This window comes from Ammodytes marinus (genome assembly GCF_949987685.1).
Source record: "Ammodytes marinus genome assembly, chromosome: 19".
Lineage (NCBI taxonomy): Eukaryota > Metazoa > Chordata > Actinopteri > Uranoscopiformes > Ammodytidae > Ammodytes > Ammodytes marinus.
Window position 1 is genome coordinate 6,869,532 of NC_137223.1, and position 11,481 is coordinate 6,881,012.

Below are 11,481 nucleotides of genomic sequence, written 5' to 3' on the forward strand. Positions count from 1 at the left end.
AAACTGTTCAGTGGAATTGGTATTTGCTATTTAAGCTTAGTCAAACTGAATTTCCTCAGGTTTCATGTTAGATGAACACTACATAGTTTCACATGATGTTTGTGTTTCTTCTGGTGTTGACTTGCTTGTTGACTGTGTGATTGAACATAGTGCCCTGAAAATAACACCTATGTGTGAGAGAAGGGCCCAATGCCATGTGACACAGATGTAGTTTATGAATCCCCACTGAATCAGCCCCTTCTTTATGCATGTTCACATTTGTTTGGCAAAGTCAGAAAACTTTTTCCCCCAAAGCTGCAGTGTGTCTTGATAATAGAAAAAGTTGACCACCCCCCTTTCCTTTATTTTTGGAGGCCAGAAAGGGTGAGAAGACTATTGTGTTTGCATGAGTGTGTGCCTTGGGAAGAGAGGGGGTGGGTCCCCATCCATCCTGCTGTGGTGGAATTTGGGTCAAGGGGATTGAGACTCATTTTAAGGACGGGTAGTAGAAGAGGCCTGTATTGTTTGGTTTGAATCTTAGGGGCACTTTACACAGTGAAAACGTGAGTTTTCCCGTTTTTGGTTTTTTAAAAAAAAACCCGTTCAGACACAATTTATCTGACATCTTCACCCGTACACAAAGTTTTCAGAGGAAACGGGCCGAAATCGCTGAAGTAGCAGCCATGCCAAGCCAATAGTCAGCGGTGACACAGCCTAGTAGATAGCTCTTCCGGTACAATTTGATGCATACAACCTTACTGTAACCGAAAATTAATGCCACTAACGTTCATAAAGCGGTTGGTGTAAGCTTGGGGTTACAAATATTGTAAAAGACTGTCCTCTTATTTCACCGCATTGAACTCGGAAAAACAGCAGACTTGCTGATAGTGAAGGGGCTTCGTGAGCGGATATTTTCCTGTTAGGCGTACTTCAAAATAAAAGTCAACTCACGTGTGTCCAGCGAAATGCTATGAATGTTTAGCCAGTGAAATGCTTTTACTGTGAAGCCGTAGCCTTAATGCTCCTTTTGTTGAACAGTAGCCTAACTTAACCGCTGCACGCTGATAGTGTTTTTTTAATGTAGAGCCGTGTCCCTGGCATATAGAAGTGACACACGTTTATTTAGCTAGAAAAACAGGCAGAGCACAACTCTTTCCCTATTTGCTTGTAGGAGCGATTGGTGGTACGATAACAAATGCATCAGCAACAGCACAACGTCCATGAGCACAACGAATACAGCTCGGTGATCCGCCATTGTTGTTGTTGTTTTCCAACTGGCGCACGTGGACCTACAAAGACGGCGCATGCCTATTTATATCCAAACGCAATGCGCATGTGTGAGGGTGGAGCCGTGACGTCAGCGTTATCAGGGGAAATGGTTTCGGTGTTCACAGGAAACCAAAACCGTTAAGTTTTCCAAAAAATCCTCCCTCGGAGGTGATCTCAAAAATCTGCGGTTCATGCCTGCGTTTGCGTTTGCGTTTGCTGTTTTCCTGTAAATGATATAGTGCAACCGCAGAAATTTTTCTGCGTATGCACCGTTTTGCGTGGCCGTGTAAAGTGCCCCTTACACAGCCACAGCAGAGTCACAGTTTAACTGAAAAACAAATAAACACCCTTGAATTCCCCTGGCATTTAAAGTTCATTTTATGTTTAGGGGATCCTAAAATAATGTTCCCAAACACAGAGGACAGCATAGCTCACATTCCTCTCAAGTTGACTCTGTGCATAAGATATGGGCGTGCCCTCACAAACAAAATTATTGCATGAAAGCAGCACTTCTTTATTTAACCTAACAAATTTAGAATCTTAAAACTGCCTTGTTTGGAGAGAGTGTTTACGCCTTTTCGCCTGTTAGTCAATAAAAAAATTGTTCGTCAATTAAAAAAATGTATTTGATTTTTCTGTTGAAAGCTTAACTATTCAAGGAATGCAGCACTTCTGAGTGAAGCTTCATGCCTATAATTTAACAAAAGGATGTGGACAGTTGTGGGCACAGAGTTTTACATTTTTGTTTGACACAACAACACATTCATCTTTCACTGATATAGAGATCTATGTATGAACTGAATCTCATTCCATAGTAGATACCATAATTAAAAATAGTAAGAACAATTATGTATCTTTTTTAAACTGTCATCACAAAAAAAATTGCATAAATTTTGAATTAAAGATTGCGCCTTATATTAACTTTTATAAATTAGAGCTCTACAGTATTTAAAGAAGTGCTTTGATATGTACTGATGGTTAAAGAGAAGGAAGTAGTTCCCACAGCGTGTAAGGTTTTAGGGAATGTGTTAGGTAATGGTATGTGTCTTGGTGTTTCCCAGTATGGGTAATCAGGTAAGCTGATAGCTGAGCATTTAAAGTCCTGGGAATTTGTTTTGAAAGTCCAGTGGGAGGTTTTCCAATGTAGTGAGTTCTGAGTAGAAAGGAAGAGAAAAAAGAAGAAACGCTTCAGACACTGGCAGGTCATCACCCCCCTAGGCCTTCCACTGTCAAAACACAGATAGACATGGCATGCAGACATCATGTGAATGTGATTAATGTGTGCATTTATCTCTCTCATACGTCATGTGTCTTATATTTGTACACCACCAGGGAATTACTCACAATAGTAGACTAAGTGATCCAGCCTAAAATTCAAAAGAAAGTAGAAGTTGTTCACAACATGATGCATTGCCGGCTTAAGAATAATCCAGAAATTGCCAATAGCATTACACTTAATGTGCAATTTTTATTTATTTAGCTCCCTTTGGGGATTACAGTGATATGTGTCAATGCTGAAACCTTTATTTATTTGGCGTGTTTACATAGCACAGAATTAACTGGCCATCTGATTGCAATTAAGTAATCACACTCTTAATAAAATCAGCTTAGGGGTGAGGATCCTCTGAGCAAATTCTTTCTGTACAATGTTTTCAATTTTCTGAAGATGGCAATAAGTACTTCACCATGATAACACACTTTTGTTTGTAATGAGTGTTTCTGCTCAGGCTAATGGTGTAGAGATTTGATTGAAGATAAAGTGACTGGGCCATTGGTTTAATTTTGTGAGTTTGTGTAAATTGCAAGTGACAAATTGTAGCTCTGATGAAACCATTTTCTATGAATATTATATTGAAATATTTCTTCTTGTCATTTCAGTTGGCCAGCCAGATGGTGTGTCTGTGGCTCAGAAAGAGGAGTCTCCTGAGACTATGGACGCCCAGGATGAAGTGGCTACTCAAGTGAATGGCGATAAAGTGGAGAAGGAATCGGCTGATGCTAATGACATCTCCGCTGTTGAGGAGAAAGCAGCAGAGGAGAAACCTGGTGACGCCGGTGAAGTGGGCTTCAAAAAGATCTTCCGCTTTGTGGGCTTTAAGTTCACACTGAAGAAGGACAAGAGTGAGGAGAAAGACCCTGTGAAGCTACTGACAGTCAAAGATAAAGGAGAGGAAGTCAGTGGGAATGATGAACCTGCAAAGGAGGAAGAGGCTGCCGCTGGTGAGGAGAAGAGCACAGCTGAAGAAAAGGAAGCTGATACAGAGGCGTCTACTGCTGAGGCCGAAGCCGTTAAAGATAGCAACAAAGCTGAAACCACTGACGTCCCAGCTGAGGGCGCTGCTGCTGAAGCGACTGATGAAGTAGTCAAGGAGGATGGAGCAGAGAAGGAAGGAGAGTCCGCCGCGCCATCCCAGGAGACCACCATGTCCCCCTTTAGGAAACTCTTCAGCACGGGACTCTTTTCTAACCTGAGAAAGAAAGCCAGCATCAAGAAGACAAAAGAGGAGGAAGACAAGGAGGAAGCTGTTGAAGAAGAGACAGCTAAGCCAGAAGAAACTGCTGCTACGGAAGAAAAGGAGGCAAAGGATGAGATGGAACAAGAAACCAAGGAGGCAGCCCCAGCAACTCTTGAGGAAGAAAAGTCAGAGCCCAAGGAAGAGGCCCCAGCTTCCCCTGAGGAAGCAAAATCAGAGCCTGAGGTTACTACTGAAACCCCTTCCACTGATGAGAACAAACAGGAAGAAGAAAAGGGCGAACCTAGTGAAGACAGTGAGAAGGCCCCAGCAGAGGTGACTTCTGAGGCTGAGCTGCTGGCCTCACAGGAGAAGGCAAAGCCCCAGGGAAGTCCCCTGAGGAAGCTTTTCACTGGAGCTGGCTTGAAGAAGCTCTCAACAAAGAAACAGAAGACCAAGAAAGAAGCGGAGTCAAAGCTTACTGAATCTGGTGAACAGGCAGCTGAGCACCTTCAATCCTCCACCGAGTCAGCAGAGGCTCCCAAAGGTGACAGTGGTCCCTCATCCCCAGAGGACTCAGGGGAGCATGTGATCACTGTGGAGGTGGACGGTGAGGTTGCCTCTGATGGAGAGAAGAAAAAAGAGGGCATCATTGCCTGGTCCTCCTTCAAGAAACTAGTAACGCCCAAGAAGCGTGTAAAAAGGTCTTCTGAGAGCGAAGATGAAGCCACGGCTGAGAAACCAGCAAAGTCGGCCACCCTGTCCTCTTCTGAGAGTGCCCCCTTAGCAGATAAGAGTGTTGAGGAGGAGGCTAAGGAGGAAGAGCCAGCTGAAGAAGAGCCAAAGACCGAAAATGCTGAGAAACTAGTCAGCAGCACGGAGGAGCCCAAAAAGAAAATGGACAGCTCTGTCTCCTGGGAGGCTTTAATGTGTATGGGTGGACCTAAGAAGAGGACCAGGAAGACCTCTGATTCTGATGACGATGAGACCAAGATCGAAGAGGAACTACCAGCAGCAGCACCCGCAACAACAGCAGAAGAAGGGGAGCATGATGACACAACTGAGGCTGCCATTGTTACTTCTGGAAGCACAGAAAGTGAAGGAGAAGTTGCTTCCTCCCCTGAAAGAGAGTCCACTTGGGACACACTGAAACGTATGATAAAGAATAAGACCAAAGGTGAGGAAAAGCTAGAGGAGGCCGCAGAACAAGTCCAGTCTGATAGTGAAGCACCAAAAGACGAATCCTCATTCTCTTTGAGGAAGTTCTTGCCTGGACGCAAAAAGAAGAAGGCGGACAAACAAGCCACCAACGAACAGGTCTCAGGTGAGGAGGACTCTGACACCCCAGCCGTGGTTCCTCTCTCAGAGTACGATGAGCAAGTTGAAGCTGAACAGGAAGCACCTGCGGAACCATCTCCAGTCCAGGTTAACGTGACTGCTGAAGATAGAGCCCCTTCATGGATCCCAGCCCATGTCGAAGAAACTGAAGAGAAACATGATGAGCTGAGTGATATTCCAGAGGAGGCAGAGAATGCTGCCACACCGAAGTCTGTTGATACTGACGGTACAGAGGATGAAATTGAGGACGAGGCCCCTCCGCCCCCTAGGGCTTTAGGGCGCAGACTGTCCCTAGCTGAGATGAAGCCTGTGGCAAGAGCTCCGGCTGGTGCAACCACTCCTGTTCCTAAGGGTCCCAAGCCTGAGAATGCAGAGGAGGTCATAGAGGCTATTGAGGCCACTGTCACTGAAATCCCACCAGAGATGTCTGTGGCTGTTGAAGATGTACCAATTGAGGTTGCTTCTGAACAAACAGAGTATGAACCTCCAATTGAGAATGCAGAGTCGAACACAAATACCGCCCTGGAGAAACATGCCCCTCAAGAGGCCATGGCTATCTGCACTGGCCTGGGAACGAAGGAGATTGCCAAAGTTGCTCTGGAGAAACCGGCAATGCCCATCACAGAGTGTTTAACTGTGATCCATGACTCTCTAAGCACAGAGGTGTTGAAGGAAGAGCTGCCACCAAGTAAAGAGGAAGCCATTCATACAGAAGATCCAGTGCTCACAGCCCAAGTACACCAAGTGGAAACCACCGAGCTTGAGCCTGTTGTTGAAATTACACTGAATGGAGTGGCAAGCATTCAAGCAGCCAGAGACAGCTATGAACCTGAAATTGAGAAGGTAGGAATTGAGAGTTTAGTTCTGGAGGAGTCTGAGGTCGTTCACCCTACCATCAAGAGCGAGAACTCTCCAAAAGCTGAGGTTGTCGATCCCATCACACAAACTACTGAAGCAGGTCTTTATGCCCAGAGTGTGGAAGTCAGTGAGCCAACTGTAGAAACCAAGGCGGTAGAATTTGACACAGAACAAGTAATTGCCACTGTAGAAAATACCCCTATTACAGATGTAATTCCGAATGTGAAGCTAGAGATATCTTCCACCATCACAAAGGAGATTGAGCCAGCTGTCAGTGAAGTTGGACCAGTTCAGGAAGCCCCTGTAATCATGGAAACAGTGGTCCTTGTGGCCCCAGTCAGTGCGGACCCTGAACAAATGGAAACATCAGATGTGGTGATCACAGAAAATGCATCTGTGTCAAGGCAAGTTGACAATGTAAATGTTGCAGAGGCCACTACCATTCAAACAGCATTGTCAGATACCAATGCAATTATTGAGCAAGCCAGCGAGAAGATGGAGAAAGTCGAGGAAGAAACCATGCATGTCAGTGAAATTGAGGCTCAGAGCAAGATCATTGCTGAGGCTGTCATTCAGGATGCCATGGACAAAGTTTCAGAAGACATGTCCGATCCTGAAAAGCCCACAACTCCAACAGACTCTGTCCCAGAACCAGTCCAGGCTGTAGCAACAACAGAGAAAGAGATTGAGATCACAACAGAGACCCCTATTATTACTGAAACTTTGGTTGCCGTCTGCGAAAAACCAGCACCAAAGTCACCTAAGCCTCTCCATGTCGCTGTGGTGGTCACTGACAAAATCCCAACCGAGGTAACAGAGAGCATTGAGGTGGAAGAGGAAAAGAAACCAGAAGAAGGGTTGAAGAAAGCTGTGGAGGTTGAAGTAAGTGAAGAAACTGTTGTGGAAGAAGTGGTTCAGATCAAGGCAGAGAGTCAGACAGGTGAAGAGCTTGAACAAGTCAAGGAGGAACAGAGCAAAGAAGACACAGAGGTCCAAGAACCAGATGTTAAAGAAGCAACGGAGGAAGTGAAACCAGAATCAGAGGAAGCCAAGTCAGAGGAAGACAAAGAGGAAGTGCTTGCGATTCACATGCCCGTCCAAGTAGTGCTTCAGACAGCACAGGTGTTTGAGGAAGTGACGGTGGAAGAAGAGGCTGTGGTGGAGTTTGACAGCAATGGTCTAGTGTCTGAAGACACCAGCGTAAAACCTGAGAGCGCTCCACGTGAAAACAAGCTCTCAACGCTGTCAGAGGAGCCTCAAGATTCAGAAGAGGAAGACCCAGAGGAAGTAGCCAGCCAACCAGAGACAGAGAAAAGGTCATCAGGAAAGTGTGCGGAGGTGATGGCGCAGGTGATCGAGGTGATTGAGGAGGCTGTGAAGGAGATCGAGCCTGTGTCCACAGAGATCACAGCGGCATCATGAGCAGGTGAGACTGATTACAATATTTTGTAAATGTTTGAAAGTTTATAGGGTTATAGTTTATATACCCCTATATCGTAACAGATCAAAATGCAAGTTTAATAGTCAAAAAGTTTAACAGATTGTGTTTTAGTTCTATACAATTTAGTGAAGGAATAGTAAAGAATGAAAAAGTGTGGTTATTTTCAAAATTCCTTTGTTGGCCTATCAAACAATCTTCTCATAGGGGCTTTTTTGAAACATCAATGAGCCCTACTTTTATTAGGGAGTAGGGGAGGGGATTTGCCCACTGGCCAGATGAAAAAGCTTTTGTTCGGGCCATGAGTAACCAGGGGACCTTTGATATCAAAGCAGGAATGCCGCCGTTGACCCCTTCTTTGTAGGCCGGGGTCTTAAAGGGAAGCGGTGTGTGAGGGGCAGATGAACTTGTGCTGAAAGACTGATTATGATTCCTCCGCTCCCTCCTCCTGTTTTCCTTCTATCACAGTCTCAGTATGGAGTCAAGAAACCATGTCGGAGTACCCATTTGGTTAGATTCAATTTCAAGGCCTCATAGACTTAAGTTGTTTTTTTTTGTCATTTTGACTGAATTATAACTTTAATATGTGCAGGATAGCGCAATTTTAATGCGCAACTATGTTTTAGTGTTACTGTCTGATGTTATCTGATCCAACCAATGAGGAGGGAGAAACCGGGCGTAGTTCCCTTTAATATTTATCAAGCAGTCATGATGCTCCGCAGCAGAGGAGTAGGGAGATGAATTTAAATGGGGAAAGTAAGACAGACTAGAGTGCGGTGAGTGACAGCAGCTTAATAGCGGCCCTCTAACAGTTAGTCTATGCTGAATCATTGACATACTTTTTCAAGAGAAAAATATGCAGTCCTACCTTGTGTCTAATGTCTGTTTTTTTGTTCCTCTACTACACAGCTGATGACACAAGACTGATGCCTGGGAGACACTCTGTCTGGACCAGGAAGTGAACGATGAGGGAGAGAGAGAGAGAGAGAGAGAGAGAGAGAGAGATAGGCAGCTCTGTGGTAACACACCGAGACTGGGCCCCGCCCAGAGAGACTGAGTGACTGAGCAACAGCTCCGCCATTCTCTCCACCTCCCCTTCCACCTGTACTCCAATCCCATCCTGCAGCCCTGTCACCACAGCGTGACTTCCCGCCCGCCACCATATCCTCACCTTCCTCCCAATTACTCACTCTCTCTTACGCACACACACATACACACACAAACACACACACACACTAAACAAAAGCATGCCCTGAGCCTCTGAAGCATCCCATCTGGCTTTTAATCAGTGTGATGTTTGTTCAGTGTCTTTCCATTGCCCTTGCTGCAATAAGACGAGAGGCAGCAACCTGGTCCAGTGTGTATCTGTTCACATGTGTGTGCGCACGCGTGTTTGTATGTGTATAGAAGTGAGATTGAAATGGTGTCAGAAGGTGAAGAGATGGAGGATCATTATCTTGTATATTGTATTTATATCTTGGGTTTTCGTTCATTCACCCACAAGTCTTTATTTTTATGTCCTATTTTGTTATTGTATTTGACATTGTTGCCTGTTTTTAAAGTTCCCATATTAAGCTGTGATACATCAGGTATTGTTTAGAGCAAAATAACGACAGTCAACTTACGGTTGATGTAGAGAAACAGCTGACACATTTCTAGTATTTTCCAAAAGAATTGTGAGACATAAAACAGACCAGTGTATCACAAATGTCATAGTCATAATCAATGATTATTTCAAGACTCTGTAGCAATTAGAACTAAACCATGGTACAAGTGTGACAGTGGATGTTAACACTGACTTAAGAGGGCAGAGAGTATGATGATATCCACCAGAAATGTTTGACTTTTGACACATTGTCTTGTCACATTGTGTTCTCACTCTGCACCCCCAACGACATACTGAATAAGCTTCATGTAGATAAGACAAAACAATCACTGCCTGATTTTACTGTGAAAAAAAGACATTGTTACACATTGTTTCATGTTATAATCCAATAAAAATACTATTATAACACCCTCATCTGATTATGTGGCAGAGGAATTTGGTCAAAAGCGACTTACAAAGGACACAGTATTTTTAGTGGGTAGAGAGCCTAAGAAACACTTACAAAGCATATCATGTTCACAGTGTTTAATGGCCTTGTTTCCTGAGTGACCGTGTGACATACTGTGTGTAATGTTCGTTTCTTTCTTTCCTTTCTACACTATATTTATATTTCTTGATAATGAGACAGTTTGTTAACGCCCTCTGTTGCCTACAAACAGTAGTACACCCTTTAGTTATTGGTGCTATTTCAACTTCATCTATATGTTTCATCAAGGGTGATAATGTATGACAATGATTTTGGTTGAGTCCAGTCTTATGGTTCTAGCTCCTATGTGATGTTCCTCACCCAGCATGATTGCTCAGGTCCATAACACTTGCACCAGGGAGGATGTGGATAAAATGGTTGGGGAATTAGAGCGGTACAGACACTGGCTGATGGTACCAGAAGCAAATAGAAAAGCTTATTTTATTATTAATTTAAAAAACCAAATCGAGTTAGGATCCGTCAGGGACATCAGTTGCATCCAATTACATTTCCTAACGCATCTACTCAGCTACTTAGAGTCACGCATCAGGTTTACTGTTTTGTTTGTAGGATGGAGGATTAACAATCATGTGATCTAGTTTCAGCACCAAAGCAAACATGGGCGACTATAGGTTGCACTGGTATTCATTCCTTTTTTTTCCTACCAAATTTGACAAACTTGCATTGCATCAACCATTCAGACATTTTGAGAACAAACTGTGAGTGCTTCTTTTAATCAATTGAATTTAATTTGATTGCTCACATTTCACTCAGCTTTATGACCAAACGAGAAAGAGAGAGAGAGAAAGAGAGAGAGATCAGGAAGTTTGGACCCCTGTTAGGTCACCACTTCCCATTACTAGAAGGTGTGGCGCATTCATATTTGCTTTATGAAAAAATATATATAAAAGACTAGTGAACTAAAGAATTTTGCTATTGTTGCATAATGTAAAGCAATTTAGTTGGGTCGCCTGCCTAATTCAGTCCTCCCTGCTTTTTGTAACACACTTAACTGTGAACTTGTTAACATTTGTACAGATTGTTTACCTACTGTATGTACTTAAAACCATATTGTTGTAATATTAACTAATAACCTGCAGCCATTCAGCATAATATTCACGTAGCATGGTCTTAGTTGTATTTTATATTTTCCATGCTGTTGATAGTAAGGATACAGAAACTTGTCTATATTTCCTTCAATAAAGTTAGAGAAAATCGGTGTGTGCTTTGTATTCAACTCTGGACCTTTTAATACACAAGCAATCACAACAAATACATTTACCAACGCAGCAAATTTGATACTTAATATTTTAATTAGAACTCTTAGCCCAATTCCGAAGTTGGGACGTTGTATAAAATGAGAGTAAAACAGAATGTGATAATTTTCCAAACCTTTTCGAAAAGTATTCAATAAATACCAGTACAAATACATCACATGTATTTGTTTAAACTGATACAATTTTTTTTCTTGTAAATATACACAAATATACAATTTTGAAACGTGTTACAATTTTTAAATTGTTCACTGTTATTTATTGAAAACATGTCGAAAAGGATTAGGAAATGATCACATTCTGTTTTATTCACATTCTACATAACGTCCCAACTTTTTTCGGAATTGGGGTTGTAGTTTATGTGTTTGACAAATAAAATCAAACAGCTGACATCCACCAAAATAATAAAAATCTATAAATAAAGATGAAATATTTTTTATTCACAAGACAAACACAACATAACACACATACAAACATATATATGCAAGCACACAATATTCACAATTATCATATATTTACCCAAATTTAAAACAATTCATCATATTGCAGACATTAAACACAAAATGTAGTCAGATAGTCTTTTACTTCATGACTAAAGGCGATCAAAAGTCAGTATCCCATATCCTTGTAGTTGCCATGGTTGGCCATTTGTTTATACCTAGTTTGTTTTTAGCTTTACCTTTCAGAATAATTATTTCTGTAGTATTGTTACTGTTCATTGGAAGATGAAACAGGTGAACAAACAGCAGAAACCCCCTTGCAGTGCAAAACTAGGCTTGTTTACTTTTCAGACGAGAGCT

At 42.6% G+C, this 11,481-nt stretch overlaps 1 protein-coding gene across 2 annotated transcripts in view; it reads left to right on the forward strand.

Annotated features, from left to right (window-relative positions):
* The window catches only part of akap12b (A kinase (PRKA) anchor protein 12b), a gene marked incomplete at its 5' end in the record, with an annotated part of 49,940 nt that extends 39,314 nt beyond the window's left edge, over nucleotides 1–10,626 (forward strand). For both annotated transcript variants that reach the window (XM_080047841.1, XM_080047840.1), the window contains 2 exons: nucleotides 3,127–7,323; nucleotides 8,245–10,626. In XM_080047841.1, coding sequence (XP_079903967.1) covers nucleotides 3,127–7,319 — 4,193 coding nt within the window. In that variant the 3' untranslated portion in view covers nucleotides 7,320–7,323; nucleotides 8,245–10,626. The remainder of the gene's footprint in view (nucleotides 1–3,126; nucleotides 7,324–8,244) is intronic.
* Between the last annotated feature and the right edge of the window lie 855 nt (nucleotides 10,627–11,481).